Source organism: Hipposideros armiger, unplaced genomic scaffold, assembly GCF_001890085.2.
Source record: "Hipposideros armiger isolate ML-2016 unplaced genomic scaffold, ASM189008v1 scaffold_11, whole genome shotgun sequence".
Classification (NCBI taxonomy): Eukaryota; Metazoa; Chordata; class Mammalia; order Chiroptera; family Hipposideridae; genus Hipposideros; species Hipposideros armiger.
In genome coordinates, this window is record NW_017731361.1 from 4,238,193 (window position 1) to 4,264,313 (window position 26,121).

Genomic DNA, 26,121 nt, shown 5'->3' on the forward strand with positions numbered 1-26,121 from the left:
CCCAGCACACGAGAGAGACACGGCCCCCCTCCCCACTCAGATAACCCGAGGAGACACAGTCTCCCTCTCCCCAGGGGCAGACACCCGCCGGGGAACCCCATGGGCGAGACACAGTCCCCCCTCCCAGAGAAGTCCCGCTTGGAGACTTTCTCATGGCCAACACAAGCCCTCCCACCACCAGGAGACAGCCCCCACCCAGGGAAGAAATGGCTCCAGAGGCCGGGCCCTCAGGAAAGAGAGGTACTCCAGAACCCTAGGAGAAAAGACAACTCAGAGCTGCCCAGTCTCTTCCCAAAGTGCTACAGGTCAGAGACCCCCAGGGCAGAGATGCAGGGAAGGCCAGAAACAACCCTTCCCAGACATGCTTCAGAGATCGCCCCCTTCCCTGGGAAGAGAGATGGCCCGAGACTGACATGCCTTAAGTACTCCCAGGAACCCTGGGAGGAAAACAGGCTCCCCAGAGAGCCTGGGTAGGGAGGAGACATGCTCCCATGGTCCCCAGCGGGAATACATGTCTCCCCAGAGACTCCCAAGGGAAGAGATAGGGGCTAGGGAGCCCCCAGAGGTTAGGGATGCTTCAGAGACCCTCCCCCCGGGTGTGAGACACACTTCAGGGACCCTAGGAGAGAAATATGTCCCCATATACCCTCCCCCTACCAAGATATATGCTCTGAAGTAGGGGGGTGGGGACCAACTAGGTCCCCTCTAGGAAGACACTGACTGGGTCAGGCTGGGTTGAGGGGGGGGGTCTCCTCTGGCCAAATGTCGCCTATTTGTACATAAAACTGTACGCGACACAAGGCATTGGGGAAGGGCTTCACAGACCTAGGACCAAAAGGAGTGGTCCCCAATGCTGTCACCCATCCCCTGCCCACCTTTGGTTTCACCTCTCGAGTGCCCAGGTGGTGACAGATTCAGCACCCCAACCCCAACCAGGGGGCTAGGGACTCTGCCTTGGCCTGTGGGAAGGGCTCCTCCTCTGTGCTTCTCAGCCCTCCCAGCCATCTGGGCTACCCCTTCCTTCTGGCTTTTCCATTGTGCAAAATGCTTCTCTGCCCTTCCACCCAGTGCTCAGGGGTCTCCAAGACCAAAGCAAGATGCCCAGGTCACCAGGGGCTTCTGGGAAGGGGGGTCCACTAACCCCAGGAATGCCTCCTGTCTGGACTACCCTCTCCACCAAGCAAATGGGCCTCATACAATCTTGCCAGAATCCTGACTTCCAGGACCCAGGACATCCTCGAGGCCACTGCCCCACCAGCTGGGCACCTCACGTTACTAACTCCATCACTATTGCACCTGCCCCGTTTGTGCAGGGGGAAGGGGCTGTCTCTTTAACAAGCCCCAGCCCACTTCCTGGGCCTCCCCCAGGGAAAGGAGCCTTTGGCCAACCCCTAGACCTGGTTGCTGCCACCCCAGCCCACTCTATCCCCTGCCCTCCACAGAAGGGCTGTGTTTGCTGGGGCCACCAGCCTAACAATGCTCTCCTTTCCAGCACTGTTACTCCAAGCCAAGTTAGGGGCAAGGAGCAGAGAATAGGGTGATTCTTTAGCCCCTTGGCTTTTCCAGGGTAGAGGTGGGGTATCTGGGGTTACAGGAGTCAAGACCCCAGCAACAGCTCCCAAAGGCACCAGACAACCCAGCAGCCTGTACCCACCCCTCCCACCCTTGGGCCGCCTCCCAAGCTTTGACTAAGTCAAGCAAGGGCCATACCCTGAGTCTCCAGCCTCCCAGCCTGGGCCCCTGGGGAGCTGGAGAGGTATGGGCCAAGGCAGTGGGGGTTTCTGGAAGGAAGAGGACTGAGGCTTTGAGATGGCCACAGAGGGAGATGGGAGCGCTACAGGATGCCCCTCACACCCTGGCCCCCTGAGGTGAAGAAAGGAATCCCACCTCATCATGGCTGACTGGGCTTCTCTGCCCCCCAATCTCCCCACCCATTCCCCCACGGGACCCCTGACCCTGGCAAAGGGAAGCCCAACTGGAAGAAGGGGGCCAGGAGCCCAGGGTGCCCTGAGGCAGCCCTTCCACCCCCTGAGATCAAGGCAATGGTGGTTTTACAGGCTGACGGGTCAGTCATGGCAGGGGCTGGGGGGTAGGGGGCAGGGAGGAAGCAGGATGCAGGTCCCCCCTATTGGGGGCAGCAATGGGCCACCCCCTTAGCAAACCTTCCTGCTCCCAACTCACCCAACCAGGCCAGAGGCACAGTCATCCCACCCCTGTCTAGCTGCCCCCACAGCCTCAGGGCCCCTATGTGATGCTCATCTGGATGTGGGGGGCCAGCCTGAGCGGGGATCCCCCCCCAGGGCACAGCGCAACAGTTCCAAAAAAATAGAGATTTGTATTTAAAAAAAAAAATTAAATAAAAGCCCAGCTCTGCTGATAGGCGAATGTTTCCCCCATCCCCACCCCCACCCACCCATTGTTTGCCTGGCCTGCACCCCCATCCCGCCACGGCCCCAGGGGTATTTACAACATGGAACAATAGAGGCCTGGGGTGGGGGGCACTGCAGCAGGGAGGAGGGGGCACAGGTCAGGTCCCCCCCCAGAGGGGTCCCCCAAGACAACACAACATCAACAAGAAAAGTTGCAAATCAGGCAGAAATGGGGACATCATTCCAAGGTCCTTATATACAGACACTGCATCTCCAGCAGGGAAGTGGGGGGCCAGATGGGACAGGCATGGGTATGTGGTGGGCAAGTGGGCCAGCCCATGACTAGTAAGGGAAGACAAGCCCTCCACCCCACTTCCACCCGCATTCCCACCCCACCTTTGGTAACAAAAGCCCTTCAGGGAGCCCCTGGTGGTCAGGAGTTTCCTCTGGGTGTTCCCAGAGAGAGGGGCTCCCCAGTTCAACCCTGCTTCAGTGCTGGAATGGGGGCAACCTATCTCCCTCTGGTCGGCCATGCAGGAAACAATGAGTTAAAAGTGTGCTGCCCACCCGTGACTCTACCATCTGCCCAAAGTGAGGGGGTGCTCCCTGGAAGTCGAGGGATGGGAGCCTCGTCATTGTAGAAGAGCCCTCTTGGGCATCAGCTGGGGGAGCCCCATAAAGGGGAAGAAGGGGCTCCCTGGGGGCTTAAGTGAGGGGAGAGAACCTGGACCCTGCCTGGGGGAAGGGCCAGCGTGGTCATGAGGCAGGTACTCCCCGTGCAACTGGGGGACCTGGCCTGGAAGTCCACGCTGGAGGGGTCAGGAGTGGAGGCCCTGGAATGGGCCCATCTGGGAGCTGGCTGGCAGCTGGGCGAGGGGGTGGCCGCCAGCCAGAATGGGGCTCACAGGTAGATCTCACGCTTGGCCGTCTGGGCAGCTGCCGGTGTGGCTGCGGGTGGGAAGTCCGAGGTCTGGGTCAGGGGGATTTCCTCCAAGGTGGCCGAGTCCTTGCAGGAATCATGGCTACTGTGGGAGAAGGCACTGTAGGAGGGCAGGAGGCGCACGGGGGCCGTTTTGGTGTTCCGGTCTTCTGGGGGGCTGGGGCTGCCGGTGCCCACAGGCTCCTGCCCTCCTCGGTCCTGGTAAGGCACGAAGGTGGAGAGTTTGAGGGCGCTGCTCTTGGTCCGGCGGCTGGGAGATGACTGGCCAGGCATCCAGCACGTGTCAGAGTGACCAAACTCGCTGCACTCCCGGGTACATGTACCCGTCATGGCGACATCAGGCAAAGGGCGCAGGTCTGCAGGGAGACAGCGGGGAGGACAGTCATCAGGCAGGATGTCCTCGCAAAGTTCAGCTCCGTGACTTCCCACTGGCACCTCAGAACAGGGGTGCACACCCCTTCCTGCCCACTGAGCTCAGAGGCACACCATCAAGTAGACATACACCTTCCCACCATCCACCACATGTGCACTTTCTTTCACACACACACCAATCTATCCTTAAATAGATACATTCCTCCCATCCGCAGCCACCCTCTAGCTCTGCTTGCACGCCCCCACCAAACCTGCCCTCAGACAGGTGCACAAACACACAAATCATCTACACACTCCGCCATCTGTCTCCAGATGGGCTTAGACACACAAATCTACCCTCCCATAGGGGTGAGGAAACCCACATCCTCATTTAAGGAGTCTTTCTCTCCGTCTCTGTTTCTCTCTCTCTCTTACACACACACACATACACACACACACACACACACACACACACACACACACACACCCATCCCCTCAGTCCGTCCGATAGGTACGGACACACAAATCTACACCGGGCATTTCTATCCTCAGACAAAGATAGGTACACACCTCATTTCTGAAACCCCTCAAGCCTCACCATGCTCCCAGCAGTCCTGGATCCCCACCCCCACCCCACTCCAGGGCAGCAAGGCCGTGCTTTAAAGCCAGGGGGAGGGTACAAGCTTCTGTGTGAAGAGTTCACATAGAAGCACACACTCACACACCGACAAGCACACTCATGCAGCCCCCCGCCCCCGGCCTCACTCTGCCCCCCAGGACAACCACCACCCCTGGCCTTGCCCCGGCTCCCTGCCCAGAACACCCACGGGAAAAGGAGTTGGCGGCCTGACATCAGCAGTAGCCGGTGTGGTTGCTGGGCAGCAGGGTCTCCATGGGAACAGCTGGGCCATGAGCACTTCCTGTCACAGTTGCGCCTGTCCCGCCCTCACTCAGGGACAGTACCAGGAGGTGTCCCCCTCAGGGACCTGACTGAGCAGCAGTGCCTGGGCCAGGGACTCCCCCTGGCACCACCCACCTTGGCTTTGCCTCCTGCCAGGGCAAGGTGAGGAGGGGACAGCTCTGTTGTCAACCCTCAAAGCGCCAAAGCTCTTCAGCTCAGGGCAGAGTTGAGGGATCCCCTGTGGCACGGAGCAGAGCACGGGCACTGGGTGGGCGGGGTTGGGTGCTGGGCCAAGTCCCCCAGGCCCCAGACCCCAGAGTAGCTCCCACATACCTGGCACTCCGCCTCAGGGCCTGCTCCGGCCAGCCGGCTCTGCGCGGGCACAAAAAGGACGAGATGGGCATGAGATACAGCAAGGAGGGGCAGGGTGGGGGCAAGGGCACTCTTGATAACTGGGGCCTGGGAGGTTAGACAAGGGCCCTGTGCTCGAGGGGTGGAAGTGGAGCTTTTCACCTCTTTGGGGGTGCTGGGGGAGTTTGGAGAGGGTGGGGGCGAGACCCAAGGACAACTCCAAGCTGGGGAGTCTATCCCAAGGGGAGGCTTATTCAGTCTCCCCCTCCACAGGCTGCCATAGATGTCTTCACACACACACACACGTACCACACACTCACACATTGTGACAGCACACACTCCCACATTGACCATTGCTCCGGCCAGGACCTCCCTTCTTCCATCACCCTCCAGACCTCCTCCCAGACAGGTCTTTTCCTTTCCCAGACCTCCCCACTCCCTCTCTCAGCCAAACTCTCTCCTGCTCCTCCCCCCAGGGGACCATCATACCCTTCTCTGAGATCCTCACAGCATCCAGGGTCCCCTCCCTTTTCTCAAGGACTTCTGACCCTGTTATGGGACCCTCATTACCTCAAGGTCCCCTCAAGTTTCCCTCACCACTACCTGAACCCTCTGGCCAGCATTCTCAGAGTCCCTGTCTCCGGGGTGGCAGGATTATATAGCGCTGAATGCAAGGTCTTTGGAGTCAGAGAGGCCTGGGTTTGAATCCCTCCCAGCTCTATCACTTCCTATGTTTGATTGTTGGGTAAGTGACTCATCCTCTCTGAGCCTCAGTTTCCTCCACTGTAAAGTGGGTGCAATAAAGTTCTCAGGTCAGAGAGTGGTTGTGAAGATTAAATGAATATATACCTGAAAGCACTCAGCACAGTGATTACTGCTGAAAACACAATGAGCTCAATAAATGGAGGCTATTTCTAAGGTCTCGTCGCCATTCTCTGGCTTCTGCTCATTCCTGGGATGCCCTGACCATGCTGATGCTCCTCACCATTCTCGGGGTGCTCCATCTCTCCTATGCTGCCGTCGGGGGTGGTACGTTCATAGTGATCCTCAGGCAGAGCCAGGGGACCTAGTCGAGGCCCCGAGGATGACTTGCTGGATGGCGTCTCAGACTCCTCCAGACCACTATCGTAGTAACTGTGTTGGGACGGGTCCTGCAGCTCCTGGGCCTGGCTGGTGGCGGAGAAGGTGACTCGGCGGTGAGGTAACTGCAGGGAGAGAGACTGTCACTGCTGGTAGGCCAGCCTGCCTCATGGGGCCCTCCCCACACACCAGGCCCCAGCCTCAGCCAGGCCCATCCCCAAAGCTTCCAGCCCCCCTCAGCAGCAACCAAGAAGAGGCCCAGCCCCCTAGCACAGCATCGCCCCCAGAAGGCACAGACCCCAAGAGAGGACTACCCCTTAATTCTAAGACAGCTCCCAGTACAGCCAAGACCACACACTGAAAGTCCTAACAAGCATAGGCTTCGATATTATTATAGCCCCCAGGCCACCACAATAAGCCTCATCTAGTACAACCTCTTGTTACAGCACAGCCTCCCATGTTGGCACAGCCTCCCTTTAATTCCAGAACAGCCACACCAGAATAGCACAATACCAGCCAACTCTTCTAATTCCAGCATAGGCTTTAAACGCTAGCAAGCCTCCGATTTCTAGAACCGCTCCCTAAAAGCAGTACAGATTCCTAATTCCAAAACAGCTCACCAGTGCCGCAACAGTCCCCTGATTTCCAAACAGCACCCCCAAACTCCAGCTCCTCACCTGTCTCAATGCTCTGTACCTTCCCATTGCCTCCATCCAAATGAGGTGCCAACCTCTTTCTGATCCTGTTCCTCACGCCTGGTTTGTAACGCTGTAGGCAGCCTCAGGACTCCCCGCTGAGTCCGCTCCCACTCAGCCCCCCCCTGTACCCACTTCATTCCCCTCCAGAGGCCTGGGAGTGGAAAAAGGAGGGAGGGAAGAAGGTAACAAACCGGGGCACCTTGGGGGCGGGAAAGCGGAACAGTGGAAATCCCCGCAGGCTTCGGACCAGGAAACTGCGAACTGTAGAGGGCAGCGCCCTAAAGGACCTGGACATAAGGGAGGGGCCTGGCATCCATCATGGGTCGGGAAGGCTGGCCTCAAATAGACTCCTAGGAAATAGGAAGGAGCTTCTGGGAGGGGCCGCCAGCTTGATGGAGCCAGGACTTCGAAGCTTGCACTGGTGGCTGGGGTACGGGGAGTGGAACTGGGACAGGCTGCTTCCAGCCAGCAGCCCTTGTGTGCCTGCCACAGGTTAACCGTCGCCCCCCAGGAAACGGGCAACCTCCGCTTGGCACTCGGCACAACCAGCCAGTCACCCGTACACCCACCAGGGACTGCCACTGGTTCTCTGGCCAACCGGAAATTAGGAGTTATGGAGGGTGCAAACCCAGGGCCCTGCTGATGAGGCTCCAGTTTCCCTCTAATCCTCTAAGACTTTTTTGACGGGTTGTCTTTCCCCTAAAACCCTCAACAGGTGGTTATCAAGATGGCCAGAAGAGGTGGTTCTGGGATTATAGACCTACTTCCTGATACCCCCCCCAGTTTCCAACCCATTTAAGGTAGTTGGAGTGGGGGAGGCTGTCAGGACAAGCAGCTGTGGAGCGGAACTGGCTTCCCATCTTGGCTCCCACCCCATCTTCGGGAAAAGAGGTAACCCTTCTTGGCATCCATGTTGTGATCCAAAACCCTTAAGGATCTGAGTGATGACAGACAAGGTGTCCCAAATTGACCTGGACACTTGGGGCTGAGAGGTTGTAAAGAAGCATCGTCCTCCTGGTGTTGGGTGAACAGACTCCAGGAGGGGTTTGGGGGTGCACAGGGCAGTCTGCTTGTAGGGTACTTCTCTTTTGAATTTTCTTTCAAGACATTAGCCAGCAGCGCTTCCTCCCTGCAGAACCTGGACTTGGTAATCTAAGGCTTCAGTCCTGCCCACTAGGCACGTCACTTGGTGCTTTTTTTTCCTGATTCTTTTCTGTAAAATGGATGGTTGGGTCAGACTCAATACCAAACGTTCCCTTTAATTCTATACTATTAAATCTTTAAAAGCCTAGATCCAAATGTTCTCTCAAACTCTAGTCCTGAAGTTCTAGACCAGCGGTTCTCAACCTGTGGGCCGCGACCCCTTTGGGGGTCGAACGACCCTTTCACAGGGGTCGCCTAAGACCATCGGAAAACGAAAAGATACTTTACGATTCATAACAGTAGCAAAATTACAGTTATAGAGTAGCAACGTAAATAATTTTATGGTTGGGGGTCACCACAACACGAGGAACTGTATTAAGGGGTCGCGGCATTAAGGTTGAGAACTGCTGGTCTAGACACTTGCTGGATATTTCCAATTGGCTCTCCCTATTGGCCCTTCAGATATATATCTGAAGTCAAACTCTTTTTCTTCAATCAGCTTGTGCACGGGCAATGATCTCATCACTAACCCATCATCCAGACTTAGAAGGATGATGTCTATCTACCTGGGAATCCTGGCAGCTCTCCCCTCAGTCCCCATACCTACCCCATATCCAGTTATCCCTGGAGTCTTGGGGGTCTTTTATCCCTAAGTTCAGTCAAATCTATCAATTCATCATCCCTATTGCCACCATCTTAGTTCAGACCATACAGTTTCAATCCTGTACCTTCATCTCTACTACATGTAAGTCGACCATACACTCCAGTGAACTTTCTAGAACTGAGTTCATCCAAAACTCATGAGTTTTCTGGGGTTCCCATTTCCTCTTAAGGAGCTTTTGGCAAGGCATCTGTGTCCTCTACAACCTAGTTCTTCTCGTCTCATCTCTCTCCTATACCCTCCCCTCCAGCTAGAATACTCCCCTTTCTGCCCTTCCCCTGCCCTCAACTTGGGTATGCTCACTCCTGCCTCAGGATTTGGCTCACAGGGTGAACCTCCTTCCCATCGCCTGCTTATCATTGAAGAACAGGCTCAAGTTTCATATCTTCCTGAAAGGAGCCCACTTCCATGTCCTATCCAGGTTTCCGTATACTGTGTTCCTCAAAGAAAGGGAGGGGGCACTATGGTTAAATAAATTTGGAAAACCCTGAGTTATACCAGGTTTCTTGCAGGCTTCGTAGAGTCTTTAACAGGCCAATATGATAGTGTAGCTCTTACTACCAAAACTAACTTGATCATGGAATGCCTTTTTTATAGCATAATGGTTAACAGCAGACTCTGGAAAACAGATTACCTGATGCTTTGTGTTTGAATGCTGACTTCATTGCCAACTAGTTTTCACTTCTTTAAAATGAGCATTATAATGACTTACGTTACAAAGAGTTATGAGCATTGAATAAGCTAATTCACATAAACTGCTTGCACCTAATAAAAACTTTTTTTAAAAAAGGGGAAGTGAGTAGTAGCAAAAGTAATAGTGGGACAAGTTGGGAAAAGTTTTGCTATGCACAGCTCACTCGACACTTAAGATTTTCAATTGCCTCATCTTTTCACTTGTATGTCTTATACAAATGTGGCCATTTTTCCTCAAGGTCTAGTATCATGCTGAGCATACAGTAGGAACTCAGCCTTTGCATTTCGGTGATGACAATGGTGTTGTGGTTTGGTTGGTTCCGAATGTTGGGAGGAGGTATTCAATATGGCTGCATGCATAGGTTGGATTGAAGCCAAGTAAAGGATAATCCTTTAGACCCCGGGGGAAAGAAAGAGATGAAGGACCTAAAGGAATAGAAGAGCTGGTGGCAGCAGGTTAGGAACAAAAGAGAAAGAATGGTTGGTCAGGAATTGCTGGAGGTCACCCTGGAGATGCTAACTGGTCCAGGAGAAATACAATGCAACTAGATTTCACTTCCCCATGTGCCACTGCTCCAAAGCCCCCAGGAGTTTTTAGTTTGGAGCTACCCCCCACCACACACACACACATATCGGGGAGTTTGTGGACAAAGTCAGAGTAGAGAGCTGGCGCCGTGGACCTCATGGGAGTATCTCAGGCCTCTTCAGTTGCCATGGAGTCAGGTTGCCTCTGGCCTCAGAGACTTACCTAGGACCTAAGGCTCTACATCCAGACTTTAGCCCCCTCCCACTTAAGCACAGCCAGAGACAGGGCAGACTCAAGAGAGCAAGAAGTGAGAGATGGAGAGAGAGAGAATGAGAGCCAGCAGCCCAGGTGGCCAGAGCAAGGAGCTGAAGGAAGGGAAGGAAGGGGGCAGGACTAGGGTGCTTCAGCCCCAGTTCGCAGGGAGCACTCTAAGAGTGGGGGTACAGAGCAGGTCAATCCAAAGGGCCTGGAGATTCCCTCCTCTCTCTCTCTGGGCCCTCCTTCCTGGCAGCCCAGGATGGTGATCTGATCATGGCAGGACACACAGGGCAGGGTCAGCTAATTGCTGGGTGTTGAGTGGTGTTGGGATCAAGAGGCTGGGAAAGGGACTTGGGAAGATCTTTCCCTGAGGGAAGGTGGCTGGTATAATCAAGAGGTTCTCTGCCTTCACCTGAGGCAGGCAGGCTACATTCCACCCCCACTAGGTGCTCTAGTCTGCGTTCTGTCAGAGGCTGCTCAATGTGGGCAGGTCTGCAAGGTCAAATCTCAGCCAGTGGAGAAAGGGCAGAACTTGGATGCACCTCCACCTGCCCTTTCTTGGTGAAGGGTGTCATTCCTAGGGAGAAGGCCTCAAACATGGGGTGAGGGGACATGTTGCCAGACACTTCCATTTGAAGGCTGCTCAGAAGGGCACTTTCCCCAGACACAGACAAGGGGGTGATGGGAAGATGGTAAATTAAGATAGGATTGGGGTAGAGGGGCAAGTCAAGAATATGGGAAGGGACAGAAAGAAGGGATGGGAAAATTGGGTCAGGACTTAAGGAAAAAGGGCTGTTTCCAGTCTCTCTCACTCCTTCTCTCAGTTCCAGGAAAATAAGAAGCCAAAACTCCAAAAATAGAGAACTTTATTGTCAAAGATAAGTGTTTGGGATTGGGGCCGGGAAACTGGGGCCCAGCCCCAGGAGCCTGGGGTGGGGAAGAGGGTGACACACAGTACACATAGAAGGCACAAATGGGGAGGTCCCCTCCCTGACAGAGTCCCCACCCAGTTACCCATCAGGTCTCCCTGTTTCCCTTTAGAGAAGCACCATGGTTGGTCTCAGATAGAGATCCAGGTTAGGAGTAGACTTCATCTCCACTTCCCACCCCCCTCTGCCTCCAAGCTCTTCTGCTCACCTGCCCATCAGCCCCCACCTGTAAGACCCAGCAGTCCAGGGATTTAACAAGTCACAGGCCTCTCCCAGTGAGGAGGGAGCAGGAGGCGGCGACCACACCCTCCCTCAATTTTCACTCCGCCTAACCCTCCATGCTTAGATGACACAGCAGGGGCATTACCAGGGCCCCAGCATTCCCAGATCTTTGGTCCCACATCCCACCATTGGCTTGGACCGGCCCCCACGTGGGCTGGTGAGTGCGCAGGCCCGATACACCTGCTCTGTCACTCCCATACCTCAGTCCAGATGGCCCCATGGTAGGGGTGGGGTGGGGGCCGGGGTGTGCTGAGCCGCAAGGACTGGCCTACCTGCTTGCTGGGGTATTTGGGGGGGTTGGTGCGGTAGCTGTAGTCGGAGTACTGCTCAGAGCCCGTGGACGTGGTGTCCCCGGTGCCCACGAATGTGTTTGCAGGTGGCAGGTCCTGCACCACCTGGTGCTTCTTGGAGGCTGAGGGTGACTGGGGCTGCAGCTGGATGGAAGGCAGTGGGGAATTAGAGCGGTAGTGGCGGCCCAAGTCAGGGCTGCCCGGCGGGTAGTTGAGGGGCAGGTGGATGCGGGGGCTGTCCCCAGGGGCATCGCTCATCAGGTTGAACTTGAGGGATTTCTGTAGTCCGGCCTCATCCTCATCCTCCACTGGCTTCACGGGCTTCGGGGACTTGCTCTTCTTGCTCTTGTTTTTGTTGCCCTTGGAGGCTTTGCTGCTGGGCTTGGGGGCATACAGGTCCTTGGTCTCCTTCTTACCAGCCTGGTAGCCGCTCTTGGCCTCCCGTTGCCGGCAGTAGCGCACAAGCACTGCCAGGGCGATGAGCAAGGCCACGGCCACAACACCTGCCACCACGCCAAAGAGGATGTTGCCACGCTGCTTGGAGCGCTCGTATTCCGGATCCCCAGCAATGTCAATGTCCAGCGGAGTGTCCAGGCTGTGGCCCAACAGAGTCTCCAGCAGCGTGCGGTTGGTCAGGGTCTCATTGACATAAAGGTGGACCAAAGCAGTGCCATAGCGTGGGGGCTTGCCGCGGTCACTGACCTTTACCACTAGGCGGTGCAGCCCATGATGGCGCCGCTCAATCTCCTTCTCCAGGGTGATGGCACCTGAATGTGACCCAATCTGGAAGAGTCCATAAGGGTTGCCACCAGCGATGCTGTAGGTCAGCTCAGCATTGACACCAGAGTCAATGTCCTCAGCTGTCACCTGGCTGACTGTCTCACCAAGACGTGTCTGGGGGGTCAGCAGCCGGTGGGAGGTGTTGGAAGGGGCGGTGATAAAGGGCGCATTGTCATTCTCATCCAGGACATTGATAGTGACGCCAACATAAGCTGAGCGAGGTGGGACCCCACCATCCACTGCCTTCAGCTGGAAGGTGTAGGTGCTTTGCTGCTCCCGATCGAAGCTCAGGCTGGAGAGGATGGTGCCTGTGCCATTCTGGATAACAAAGTCACCATTGTCCTGCTCCACTGTGAGCTGTACCCGGGCATTCTCCCCCTTGTCCCCATCAATGACAGTCACCATGCCCACTGGACTCAGCGCCGGCATGTTCTCCATCACTGAGAAGTTGTAGCCACTCAGCATAAACTTGGGGTCATTGTCATTGCAGTCCAGCACATTGACAAGGACAGTGGCTGTGCCCTGGAGGCTAGGGCTGCCCCGGTCGGCTGCCACCACCTTCAACTCATAGCTTTCCCGCTGTTCCCGATCAAGGGATGTCTTCACCCGGATCTCTCCAGTCTCAGGTGAGATGGTGAAGAGGTCCTTGGCAGCTGGCTCAGGCTCCAGAGAGTAAACCAGCTCAGCATTGGAGCCCGAGTCAGCATCACTGGCAGTGACCTCGGCCACAACTTCGCCCGGCTTGTTGTTTTCCGGGAAGGTGACCTCAGTGATGCTCTGGGTGAAGACAGGTGCGTTGTCATTGACATCCACCACTTGCACCTTGAGGGAGTTGGTGCTAGAGAGTGGGGGGTTGCCAGAGTCCACGGCCACAATCTGGATGGTGTAGTCTTTGACCTTCTCGTAGTCAAGTGGGGTGGTGGTCTGCAGGAAGTACTTCTTCTTGCTGTCACTTCCTGTCTCACTGGCCGGGCGTAGCTGGAAGGGCACATCACCTGCCACCACACAGGTGACAGCTGCATTCTCTCCCTCATCTCGGTCAGATACCTGTACCAGGGCCACAGCTGTCTCCTCTGCCACGTCCTCCGAGATGTTAGCCATCCCGTCTTGATGAGTCACCAGCCCTATGCCCCGGATTTCAATAGTGGGAGCGTTGTCGTTCATGTCCTTCACAGTCACCACCACCTGGGCACGGGCACTCTTGGGGTTGGTGCCTCGATCCTTGGCAAGCACTGAGAAGCGCAGGGTACTTAGGTCCTCACGGTCCACAGGGCCCTGTACAGTGATAAGTCCGGTGTTCCTGTCTAGTCGCAGAAGACGCCTCACCACTTCAGGCGCCTGGTGAAACATGTAGTCGATCTCTGCGTTGGCACCTTGGTCTGAGTCATTGGCCTTCACCTACATGGCAGGGGAGAAAAACAAGGAAAACAGGGATGGGTTAGGCTGGGATAGCAAATTAAGGGATATATGTGGTGCCTTCCCAATGAGCGTGGCAGACACGACTGATCTAACACAGCGCCCTTTTCAAAAGCAGCACATGTGCTGCCCTTTTCCCGATCCTGATATGGTGGCACATATTACTGATCTATAATATTTCCCTAAAGAGTGTAGGTGCAGCCTGGAACTCCTCACCAGTGCTATAAGCAACTACTAGAGATGGGATAGAGATGGGGCAGGGCAGAGCTACATTCTACTTATCATTCCTACACTAGTCTGCCCAAACGTGGGGATGAGGGTCCGATTGTCCAACTAGTACAGCCCTTCCACCCAAGGATTGGGTGGTCAGAAAAGTCATGACATATTTTTTCTATGATTTTCGTTGCAAAAATGCGTCATGACTTTTCCGACAACCAATAAATTGGCCTTCAACCCTTCTGAACAGCTAGAAAGTGTGAGCAGCAGAGACGGTGTGTATGCATGTGAGTATAACACGTATGCATATACATACACATGTGCGAGGCTGTGATTATGTGTGATTGTGGGAGACGGTATATGTGTTTGTGCACATGTGTGTTTGCACATGAGTGGACACCCACAAGTCCACCTGGAGGCCACAGGTGAGGGAATTTCTTTTGAAAGCAGCCAGGTAGGGATGTGGGTCAGAGGGAGCCCGTGAGGCCACTGCTCTGTCAAACCGGGGAAACCTGTTTCAGCAGCTTCTTCCCCTCCCAGCTGGGCTGGCGCTGGCTGGGCACCAACTTGAGGAATCCAGCAGAGCCTGTGGCCAGGAGGGAGGGGTTGGTGCAGGCCACAGAGCCTGCTGACAGCGGGCTGGGCTCCCAGCATCAAACAATGAACTGTCTGTCCCTTTGCAGTGCGCACACCCTCCCATGCCAACCGATGCACACTCGACCGACGCACACTCAGCCCAACTCTATACAAACATGGGTGGTAATGGGGCAACAGGAACGAGGTGGAAATGGCCATGAGGTATCAGTGGTCAGGGAGAAATATGAGGGCTGGAGTTCCATCACAGCCAGACAGGATGTGATGGCAGGCTGAGGTTGAGGGGGGCAGATGGGGTAGGCATAATTTGGGAGCGTTCTGGGGAGCAGAACGGAAGGGTCCTGCTCAAGTCCCAGCTCCCACTTCCCAACTATGTGACCTTGGGCCAGTATTTAACCTCCCCAAGCCTCAGTCTACAAGTGTGTAAAACGGGGATAACAATAGAACCTATTTTATGGGGTTGTGGTGAGGATTAAACGAAATAATATGTGTAAATGCCTAACACTGCCTGGCATGTGGCAAGTGATCCTTTAATAGCATTGAACCCTCTTTTTATCCATCCATCCATCCATCCATCCATCCATCCATCCATCCCTGTCCATCTCTGGAAATCAGTGCTAACACAGTGCTGAGCACCACGCCTAATGGGTTCTCAAGCCACTGCTAATCTCCTCTCCTTTCTTTTTCTTTTTTTTGTCTCCTCTCCCTCCTGCTAGGACTTTGTTGACAGTGGAGACAGCTGGGCAGGGGTTCCCAGCTACACTGGTCTCTGCTCACCCCTGTGAGTCAAACTCTCAGCCCTGTGAAGGCCGAACAGTTTCTCCTCCTCCCTCTACCCCCCCCCAATCTATCTGTCCCCAACTTTTTCATTATGATTCCCACTGTTTTCCTTTCGCTAAATGTGTCACCCAGCTCTTATCTGCTTCTCTTGACATCTCACCTCCCTTTGTCTCTGTTCAGGACTCTTGACTTGTCTCTGTTTCCCTCCCATCCTCGTTCAGTTCTTTCCGCCTCTTTACACTGCCAGTTCTCTCCCATCCTCTCTGCTGCCCTGTCTACCTCTAGCCTCGTGTCTGCCCCACACTCCTGCTTCACCCCACTGGGAAGGGTGTAGCTGGTACAAACACGTAGGTTCTGAAGCCAGGCTGTTGGACATGGCCAAGGTGGGATCTGAACACATAGGCTGGCTATCAGGCAAGTCTCCTAATCGCTACGGGCTCAGTTTCCCGTCTGTCAAATGGGGATAATGCTTACCTTGTACTGTGGTGATTAAATGATATAATACACATAATGTGTTTAGAGCAGTCCTGGCATCTAGGCTATTATTATTATTCGCTACCCCCGACTGTCTGTCTCCCTTTTCTTTCTCAGTCTGTCTTCTATAGGTTCCAGTCCACCAGCCTCTAAAAAAAGGCCTGAAACTCCTCCCCATGCCCCATTTCAGTTTGAGGACGTAGGACGAAGGGTTTCCCAGGACAGGTAACGGTGTCCAGGGCAGGCTGAACCCTCCTCAGCTTCCTCATATCAAAGACAGACAGCTTCAGCCCATGGGGAAGGAGAAAGGAGCTGAGGCTGGCAGGAGGCCAGGGCTGAGATGACAGCGGGAGATACACCCACCTGTCTGCAGGGACGCTTTCTCTGCTCCCTCCCAGGCCCCGGCCCTACCAAGCTGCCCAGCCCCTGGGGCAGTTCCCATGGAGAAGGGTGCTGAGAACTTCTGCAGTGGCAACCGACCCCCCACTGTGCCATGCACCCCACACCCATGGGCACCCTGTGCCTAGTGGAGGAAGCCAGTATACAGACATCTGAGTACAGCTTTCTATTATAGAACTCTGAGGACTCACCTGGCTAACACGATCTCATCTGACTTTGTCAAGGAGCAGGGCAAAGTAAGGCTCTGACCTCTAGCTTCAGGAAAATCTCATCTGGCTAAAGGGCCCCTGGTTGGGAAGATACTCTCATCTCTGGAGAGATTCTACCTGGACAAAAGGTGATTCCCTAGTCCCAGCTCAGCTTACGTGGCTGGGGGCAGTGGGGTGGGGGACTTGGAAGGGGTTTTACTTCTTAGAGATCTCTCCAACTTGAGTCTGCCTTGGGGGTGGGGGATTCATGTCTACATGCTATATCACTATCACTGAAGTAGCTTGATAGAGGAAAATTATATCACCTGCTGGGGTGGGGTGGGGCTTGTGGGAAGGTTCACTGGTCTGGGGCTAGGGACAACAGGTCTCACCCCAGTATCCTGGCAGTTTTCCCCCCTAAATGATGGGAACTCCCACCAGGTTAGGGTGGGTTCCCATTTCTAAAGGTGAATCACCCTGCCAGTGAAGTGGAGGGGCCACTTACCTGGATGACCGAGTGGCCTATGGGACTGTTCTCTGACAGCTCAGCCTCGTAGGAGGGCCGCTCAAACTTGGGGGCGTTGTCATTGGTGTCGAGCACAGTGACCCGCAGCAGGGCACTGCTGGCACGCGGGGGGCTGCCACCATCCTGCACCTTGATGGTGAGGTCATAGGAGTCCCAGCGCTCCCGGTCCAGGTTGCCCATCACGATGAGCTGCGGCTGTTTCCCATCCTGGTCCTCTGCCACCTGCAGCCCAAATAGCTCCTGGGCCTCCGGCCCAGCCTGCAGCTCATAGGATGCCACACCATTGGGGCCAGCATCCCGGTCTGAAGCCACTGGGATGGGGAAGAGTGAACCGATGTTGGTGTTCTCAGGGATGGGCAGTGTGATGACCGGTGAGGCGAAGTTGGGTGTGTTGTCGTTGATGTCCTGTACCTCTATCTGGCCCTCAAGCAGCCGGGGACTGCCATTCTGCACGAGGTCCGTGATAGACACCTCAAATTCCAGGATACAGGGCTCACCAGGGAGCTGGTTCTGGCATTCACGAAGCCCCTCGCGATCGATAGAGGTCTCGGTGGTGAAGATGTCGCCAGTCTTGCCATCCACCCGCAGGTACGGGGCGCCCACCTCTAGTTTGTACAGGTGGCCCACATCTGGAAAACCGTAGTCAGCTGCGAGGCTCCCGATGAGGGTGTTGGGTGGCTGTTCCTCCTGCACCTTGTACACCACCCGAGTGGCATGGCCAGGAGAAGGGGCCAGCAAGAGTAGCAGTGCCAGCAGCAAGGGGGGCAGCAGTAACTGTTGCCCCCCAGGACCTTGGCTGGACCTCGGGGACCCCATCCTGGCAGGCTCCAGAATCAGAAGGGCTGAAAGGGGTAGAGGCAAAACAGGGGATCAGCTAGGAGAAGAAATCTGTCCTGAGAGCTGCCCTGAGTCAGACTCCCATTTTCCCTCTTCCGCCTACACGCTACTCTCCCACAAGCAGAGCTCAGCCCCAGCACAGAACCCTGATTCCAGACCCCAGAAGCCTGTGTCTCACCCACAGCTGGGTGTAGCAGTTGTGTCTGCCCTAGCTGGGGGAGCCAGGAAGGCACCTGGAAAGGTCTAGAGTAGCTCCCGCCCATGGAACGCCCTGACCTGCTGACACTCCCTCCTTCCCTCCCTGCTCTCTTCTCAGTGCTTTGCTCAACACCTCCTTCTCACCAGCATTCTGCCTTAGTCACCCATGGTAATTACCCTGATACTGGGATAGAGACAGGCAGCTGGTGGAAGGGTGAGGCTTGGAGCACCCCCAACACACATGGTAGGAAAGATGCACAGGTACCCCTTAGACTCCCCACACCCCAGATCGTTACTCGCCACACTGAGGTACACTCAAGTTGGCTGGAGGGAGAGGGGATGATGTCTTGTTTCTTTCCCTTCTGAGATGCCAAGTCAGTGTTTTTGTATGAGATATGACATCTCAAATCCCTGGTCTGACAAAAATCACCCATAATACCCAATGTCCCCCACCCCCATGAAGGGTCAGCTTGAACTGGATACCCATCAAGGCCTGACACCAGGGTTGAGGAGTAGGTGTTAGCCCTCCCCAACCTCCACCCCTGCCCAACACACATGCCCCTGAGCGCGAACTTCGGTGTGCGCATACATAGTTCCCCGGGCTCCTTCCCACTTCCTCTCTGCCTTCCACTGGAGTTGGCAGGGGCACGGGGTGGGGTGGGGGGGTGTATGGAAGAGACTAGAGGTCAAGATACCAGCAGGTGTATGGAAGAGAGTAGACGTCAAGATTGGGGTCAGGACTGACTAGCCCTGGAATTGGAACTGGGAGCTGCCCTGGCCTGTCCTTAGTAACCAGGAGCCCAGCAGGTCTAACTGGGACGGAGCTGCCAATGACACTACCAGCCTTTCCCCGACCACGCCCCCCTGCCCCTGCTCACAGTTTCTCAACATCTGGCTCCTATTTTTTTTAAATTTAATTTTATTGGGGAACAGTGTGGTTTTCCAGGCCCCATCAGCTCCAAGCCGAGTGGCTGTTTCAATCATAGCTGCGGAGGGTGCAACTCAGTGGCCCATGTGGGGATTGAACCGCAACCTTGATGTTATGAACACTGCCAACTGAGCTAACCGGCCGCCCCTCTGGCTCTTATTTGATCCCTTTCCTCACAAACATCTAGCCCCTATTTCACACCTGGACCCTCCCCCTTTAATGGGTCCAGTCTCATCTCTCCCTGCTCACCCTCAAATCTTTCCAATTAGAGTCCTGTATGCCCTAGCCAACCACAAGCTGCATTCCCATCACCACAAATGACCCACTTCTTCTGCCCATCTCCCCCAGCTTTGAGGCTGTGCATTTGCTGACCCCAGCCCGACCTGCCGGCTACTATACTGTTCCTGTCTTCATCCTCCTTTCCAACAAGACTATGGCCAGCCCCTCGATTCAAATCCAAAGTCTTTGGCCCAGAATTTTCAGCAAAGGTCTCAGGTTCTATCTCCTTTCCCCACCTCCCCATTTGCACCTAGAACACCTGTCCCATACCTGAAAAATCCCACCCCAGGCTCTGTCACAGACCACACTCGTCCCACTAAAGGCAGGCTCTGGCCCCCAGGAATCCTCCCCAGGCCTCTCCAGCCCACAGTGACCTCTCCTTCCTCCAACTCACAGCCACTTATTGTCTGCCCCAGTCCCGCTGCAATGAATCATTGTGCTGCCTGGGACACCGCCCGCTTATGTTCTTCACCTCCAGTACTGGGCACCTATTCTTGCGTTCTCTGCCTCTCCAGGCAAATGCCAAACATTCCCGAAGGACAGGACAGGGCTCCCTATACTGATCCCCACCCTTGCTCCTTCACAAAGCTGGGCACACTGTAGATGTTCATTCATGCATTCAATGAACATTTATTGGGCACTTACAATGTGCCAGGCTTTGTCTTGGCACTGGGACACAGCAGCGAACAGGACAGATGCAATCTGCCATCGTGGGGCTGACAATGGTTCTAACTCAATGATTATCTGTCACTTTTGTTTGATTGTACCCATTTGGCATATGTCAGGCAGCAGGGCAGACAAGAGCAGGGACTATGACATCAAACAGTCTGAGGCAAACCCTGGCTGCCTACTTCCTGGCTGCATGAGCTGGAGCAAATGATTTAGAATCTCAGTTTCCTGTTCTGTAAAATGGGGATAATACTCCCTATTTCCTAGGGAGTTTGAAGTCATGTGGGCTAAATGCTTAGCACAGTGAGTACTCAAACAAATGCCCCTCAAAGTACTTACATTTGTAGTTATGTAGTTGCTTGGAAAATAATCTATGAATTATTTTGTCTTTCCTCCTACAGGAGAGCCTCTGCTTTGTTAACTCCTAAATCCTCAAGACCCCCCCCCCATCACACACACAGTCCTGGACATGGCATACAATAGGTGCTCAATGAGAGCTCCTGAATAACTGATTACTACCCTGGCACTTTCGGTGTGGTCCTTGCTTGTTTCCTTGCCCATTTCCCCTACTGAGAACCTGCTGGGGTCAATTTAATCCTTCTCTGTTTAGGTCCATAGTAGATTCTCAGCAAGTGCTTACTGAACACACATATTCCTTAAGCACACAAGTCAAACACTTCACTTGCTCCATGTAGCCTGCCCAAAGCACAGCCAGCCCAGCTCCCTGGTCACTCCTCAGAATGTGCTCCAAGTATTGGAGGCCCTTATCAGATTAGTGTGTGTTTGTTCCTAGCTGCAATCTTAATCTCTTTAAAGGAAGTAAGAATGTATCTGATGCTCGATTTGGATCCACCCTCCAGCCACTTCCCCTCTAGACCTGCGTGGACCTGGCACAAGGCTCATCTTACCATCATGCCCCAACCCAAACACACCTGTCTCCAAAGAACCTCATTCCCTTCTGGGCACATTACATTATCCTGCCCTCACCCCTTAGCACACGCACAACATGGGACCACTGTGTGCACCAATTCTGTGCATAAGTCTTGGCAGGGTAAGGGTTACCGGGAACTACCCTAACCCTGACAAAGAGGAGAAATTAGGCAGCGACTCCTTGCCTCTACTCACTCTCTCCAGATCAAGGATTCTTAAGCTTTTTGGGTCACATCTATGGTGCAGATTTTATGAAACCATGGTGCAGATTTTCCCAAGAAATATGAAAGCTCATAAATTTGGGGTACAAATTCAGAGGTCTGTGGCCTGGCAGAGTCAGGGTGACTTTGATTTGGGGTCACAACCCAGGGCTCTGATCCCTCAGGCCTCCCAGGCAGCACAAACACAACATGCTGTGACCCACCCCCACCACCTCCCGCCCACCCTCCACCTCCCGACCTCAACTCTTAAGAGATCCCTTACCTCTAGCCATCAGAGGAGCCAGGAAAGGGCTGGTATCAAACTTCTGAGTTGGAAAGAGAACCACAGAGGAATAGCCAAGGCAAGGAAGGTGTGGGGGAGGGAAGTTCCTAGGAGGTAGGAGGAATTTGGGGAGGGGGGGGGGAATGAGGCTGGGGGAGGGTACCCAGAGTAGGGGCAAGACTTGAAGAGGGTTTAGGTCCTTGAAGCACCTGGAGAGTTCGTTTACAATAAGGATTGTCTGGCCCCACCCTTAGGAATTCTGATACTGGAGCGGGATGGGAGAAATCCCCAGGCAGCAGGAAGCAACGGTCCTGACCTTCTGGAAACAACTTTTGAAATACACTAGGTCCTAGGAGTTAAGAAAGAAGCGCCAACTCTGTCATCACCAACTTTACCATCATCATCACCACTGTCATCACTAGGTCCCAGCTAACAATCCCTGAGATTGTACTACATTTACATGCATTATTTTTTCTAATCCTCCCAACCCTCTGAAATGAGTACTATTTATTATCACACCACTCCCCATAGGACAGATGATAAAATTGAGGCTCAAAAAAGAATCATTAATTGTCTTAGGTCACAGAAGCAGTACGCAGAAGTCAGGATTTGAGAAAGAAGAATGCCATTTCACATCCCCAAGTCTGGGGAAAGGCTGGATGGGGGAGGGGAAATCAACAGAAATCACCCACAGAGGCTAGAATATATTTGCTATGTGCCCCCCATCCCCTTCCACTGTCTCTGGGAGGCCAAACCTGCCAGACAAGGAGGGAAAGAGAAAGAGAGGGCCTAGGGTTCAAGGACTGAAGGACCCCAGGCTTCCCAGGCTGCTTCAGGGCCCCCAAGGATGCAGGGAGAGTCAGAGCAGCAGTGAGGCGGCCTTTCTCAGCCCTGCTCCCGCCACCCCTGAACTTTGTCCTGGTGGTTGGCTATTGCGAGTAATTAGTCACAGATGGCAGCGAAGCAGTTAGTGACATAACTGCCTTCCCCAAACCCCGGCTGCCTTTCTGGTAAGGGCGTCCCCACCTCTTGCTAGTGACATGGGCACCCAGAATCCTGAGAGGCCAGAGTCTCAGCAGGGACACTGACTCATCCTTTCCAGGCCTAAGGAGTACAGTGAGGTGTGAGGGGGCAGAGATTAGGAAAGACCAAGGCAAACACCATCTGTGTCAACATCTGGGGGGGGGAGGGACAGTGGTGAGGGTTCACCTGGAACCTTCATTTCCAGCCCACCTCAGAGACCATGGTCCACTTCTTGATAAATGCTGTGGCCACAGAGGAAACACACAGAGGCAGCTATCAGTATCCCAGTGACAGGGTCAGCCCTGGATCCTATACACACACACACACACACACACACACACACACACACACACACCAGCCACCACCGACATTGTCAGCACAAAACACCAAAGGACAAAGTTAATGTCTGGGAGAGGAGGGTAAGCAAGCAAGCAGGGCAGTCGAGTGGAGCTGTTCAGAGGCCTCCCAGGGTGAACAAGTGCAAGCCCTCAGCTTCTCGCCCTTCTTTTCTACAGCCGTCTCTGCTTGGCTTCTAGTCACCTGCATTCTTGAGTCTGATTGTCAGGGTCCAAACCCTTGCTCCACCACTTCCTAGCTGTGTGACCTTGGTAAAGTAACTTCACCTTTCTAAACCTATTTCCATGCTGTGAAATGGAAATAATAAAGCCTGCCTCTTGAAGTTATTTGGGAGGATTAAATGAGATCTGATGCCTTCAAGTCTATAACATTGTAAAGGGGATACATACTATATCTTTCAATCACCAAATAAGAGCATTTTATTCCCAGCACTAGGCACACAGTAAGTGCTCAATAAATAGACAAACCAATCCCCTGCTAACTAGCAAGACCTATGAAGGCAAGGATGGCATGTATGTCACTATGTGTTGCATTCTCACCACCCACCATGGGCCCTGGCAGATAGTAGGTGCTCAATACATTGTTGAAAGAATCTCTCTCTGCAGCACCAGCTATCCTTGTTCATGGTAGGGGCAGCCCTCGCCCTGTATCAGGCCTCTTCCATCTCCTCTCCCCCAGCCTTGGTTCCCATTCAGCCACACCCCCACCCTTGCAGGCCCTCTCCTGGACCTTCCACCCCCACTCGTCCCAGCAGTTAGCTCTCTCTCTAGCCCAGCTCCCCTGAAGCAGCAGCCACAGTGGCAGCCAGACCAGTATGGCACCCCTTTCCAGCTCAAGTCCCTTTTGGAATTGGGGGCAGAGAGAGTGGGGCAACCAGACCTGCTCCCCTCCCACACTGTCCCTGGCCATCTCTGGAGGGCCTTCTCATCCCTCTCCTCTCGATTCCACCCCATGCCCTGGCCTAGTTGTAATTACAGATTTCAATCCTTCCAGGCCCCTTCGTCAAGAAAGTAACACTCTACCCTTCCGAACACCCATACCCCTGGACTGTCACAAACACCTTCTGGGTGCCCTCTTTCCTGGCAGCAAAGGAGGGTTGGCCCAGAGCAGGTAATGGAAGGCTCCCTGCGTTTTCTGGAACGTCCAGGACTCTGCCGGCCAGGGCAGCCCCGTCTACACCGCGGTGGTCAGCGGGCGCTCCCCGCACACACCCAGCGCGCCGGGCGTCTCCTCCCAGAGGACGCAGTCGTGTTGGGGGTGGGGAAAGACGGGGACGGCTACTGTCCCTCCACCATCCTAGGGCTCGGGCGGCCCCACCCCCACCCCGGCTGTACCCGGGCCTCGTGGAACTCCAGGCGAGGCCGGGGCGCGGCGCGGTGAGAACACGCCTCGGCCAGCGGGTCCCTTGCACTCCCAGCCCCAAGGGCCGCCGCGGGCGATCTCTTTTCCTCCGCATCCCGGGCCTCTGCTGTAGGGTCCCCCGCAAGCCCGCGTCGGCGGGAGCAGCTCTGCGGACGCTGGGAGGGGGCGGGGAGGGAGACAGCGCCCGAATCACAAAGCCTCCAGCCCCGCCGGGCAGGGACATTCTCATAAAACCGACTCTCGCGGCGGGCGAAAAATGGGTCTTTGCCCCGCGCTCAATCCTCAAAGACCTCAAGGCCGCCCCGAATAATTCCTGCTAGAAGGAACAGTCGCCATCACTGGGGAAACTGGGGCCAGAAGTCTGGGCTACCAGGGTAGCTGGGGGATCGGGATGCGAGTTCATCTCACCTACCAATTTTGCTCCTGCGGGTGCCGCGATTTCCCTTCTGGCCCCAGGGCCTTGTCCGCTCAGAACTCTGGCCTGCAGCCGGGACCCGGCGGAGGGGACGCCCAGGTGTGAGAGGGACACAGGTGTGCTGGGGACCCAGGTGGCTCGGAGAACGCGGCTAAGTGGTCCGAAGAGGGTCGCAAATACCGCCTCAGGCTTGCACCCTCTGCAAAGGGACCTAGGGCCCCGGAGCTCTGGGGAGGCGAGATGCCGCGGCCTGCCAGGTCCAGCTCGTTCCGGGAATGCCGGGCCCGCCCGGCCCCGGAGTGGGGGTGGGGGAGGCGCCGGCAGGGGAAGCCGGTCCCTCCGGCCCCCAGGGTTCCTGCTGTGCCGACATTTACAATAACAATGTCGTGATTAAGGTGAGGGGGCGCTAGGGGCTCGCCTGGCGTCCCCGGCTTTCCCTGGCGGAATCTGGCCTCCGAGGGAGAGGGACAGAGCGTGTGTGTTTGTGTGTACGCTGCAAGGTGTAATGTGACACTGTTCGTGTAACGTGTGTGTGACACCCACTGTTAAGACATGTGAAGCAGTGGATTCTGTGTTTGTGATCGTGAGGCGCTGCTGCAGGTGCCACTTACTGTGTTAGGGTGTGTGCCTTCAAGACGTGTGCTGAGACACTGGGTTGTGTTTGTGTGGGTTCAGTTGAGGGGTGCAAGCCGACCTGTGATGTGTACCTATGTTCTGGCCAAGGAGTAGGTAATATAATTTATGTTAGGGTGTGTTCCTTAAAGGAATATGTGTGTGTGAGGCTAGGTTTTGAGTGCTCATCTGGCGAACTGTGGCCGTGACACTCCTACATGAGGGCACCGGATTGTGCTTAGTGTGTCCGAATGTCACACCCGGTTGTGATCGGTTGCTCGGTATGGCCACGGGTTGTGTGTCCGTGCTGCTTGAACGTGCAGACGCTGAAGCGGATTCTGAGCTAGTGACGGTGCCCCAGTGGGCGCTGGTGTGCGGGAGGTATGTCTGTGTGCACGTATGTACGGATATATGTATGCGTGTACATATGTCCGTGGTCTGGCCCTCCGGGTGCCCGCGAAGAGCGGAAGCGCCTGAGTGAGCCGAGCTGGTCGCCCAACAAGTGTGTGTGTGCGTTGTGGATGAGGGTCCTTGCTTACTTCGTCCTCGGGGAGCTTCCCCCCTCCCCAACTGGGGGTTGCGCGCTTCCCCAAAACCATCTCCATCCCGAGCGCTCGTAGAGTCCCCTTATCCCCGCCGCTCCAAGGGTCCAGGGGTGCGGGATGCCGAGGATGGGGTCCGCTTCAGCACCTCTCCTCGCTTGGCTTCTCGCCACCGTGGAGGCCAGGGTGCCCCGGCCACAACCCCTACTCCGAGCTCCCAGCCTCTCCCACCTCTGCCCCGGCGCGCCGAACACCGACAGGGCCCCGGTGGCCTCGCTCCGAAGAGAGCCCCTCCCGCAGCTCCCGCCGGCCATGGCCGCTCCTGGCCGGGAGCCGCCGCCGCCTCCACCGCCGCCGGATCCTTACCCGCCTTGGGGCAGCGCCGGCCGCGGGCCCTGCAGTCCATGAGCCACCACCGGCCCGGGCCCGGGCTGCGGCTCGGCACGGCTCGGGCTGGCGCTGCGGTTCAGGCTCCGGCTCCGGCTCCGGCTCCGGCTGGCTTTGGGCGCAGCAGCCTCAGCGGCTTCGCGTCCGCGCCGCGCTCCCGCTCTCCGAGTGTGTGAGGCGGCAGCGGCTGCGGCGGCGGCGGCGGCGGCGGCGGCGGCGGCGGCGGAGCCAGCAGCGAGCGAAGCGCACAGCCC

General features: G+C 55.4%; 1 protein-coding gene across 5 annotated transcripts; it reads right to left on the minus strand.

The window, feature by feature from the left end:
* Positions 1–10: 10 nt before the first annotated feature.
* Positions 11–26,087, minus strand: PCDH1 (protocadherin 1). Of its 5 annotated transcripts, XM_019663050.1 has the most exons (6): positions 25,847–26,087; positions 16,825–17,687; positions 11,455–13,650; positions 5,898–6,117; positions 4,895–4,933; positions 3,580–3,665 (listed from the first exon to the last, which is right to left on the minus strand). In XM_019663050.1, exons 1-5 carry the CDS (start codon positions 25,884–25,886, stop codon positions 4,908–4,910), a joined length of 3,345 nt encoding a protein of 1,114 aa, XP_019518595.1. In that variant the 5' UTR covers positions 25,887–26,087; the 3' UTR covers positions 3,580–3,665; positions 4,895–4,907. The 5 variants fall into 5 exon arrangements, with proteins under 5 accessions (XP_019518580.1, XP_019518589.1, XP_019518573.1 ...); XM_019663035.1 differs by lacking the exons at positions 4,895–4,933; positions 25,847–26,087 and adding an exon at positions 24,324–25,816 and having other exon boundaries at positions 11–3,665; XM_019663044.1 differs by lacking the exons at positions 4,895–4,933; positions 25,847–26,087 and adding an exon at positions 24,320–25,816 and having other exon boundaries at positions 11–3,665.
* Between the last annotated feature and the right edge of the window lie 34 nt (positions 26,088–26,121).

What these genes read in the sequence shown, in the direction of transcription:
- PCDH1 (XM_019663021.1), bottom strand. Translation starts at nt 25,886, where the DNA reads ATGGACTGCAGGGCCCGCGGCCGGCGCTGCCCCAAGGCGG. An exon ending in TAGGCCACTCGGTCATCCAG is followed by an intron (nt 13,651 to 16,824) that starts GTAAGTGGCCCC and finishes CCTGCCATGTAG; the next exon opens with GTGAAGGCCAATGACTCAGA. An exon ending in GATGGAGCACCCCGAGAATG is followed by an intron (nt 3,666 to 5,897) that starts GTGAGGAGCATC and finishes GTCTCCCTGCAG; the next exon opens with ACCTGCGCCCTTTGCCTGAT.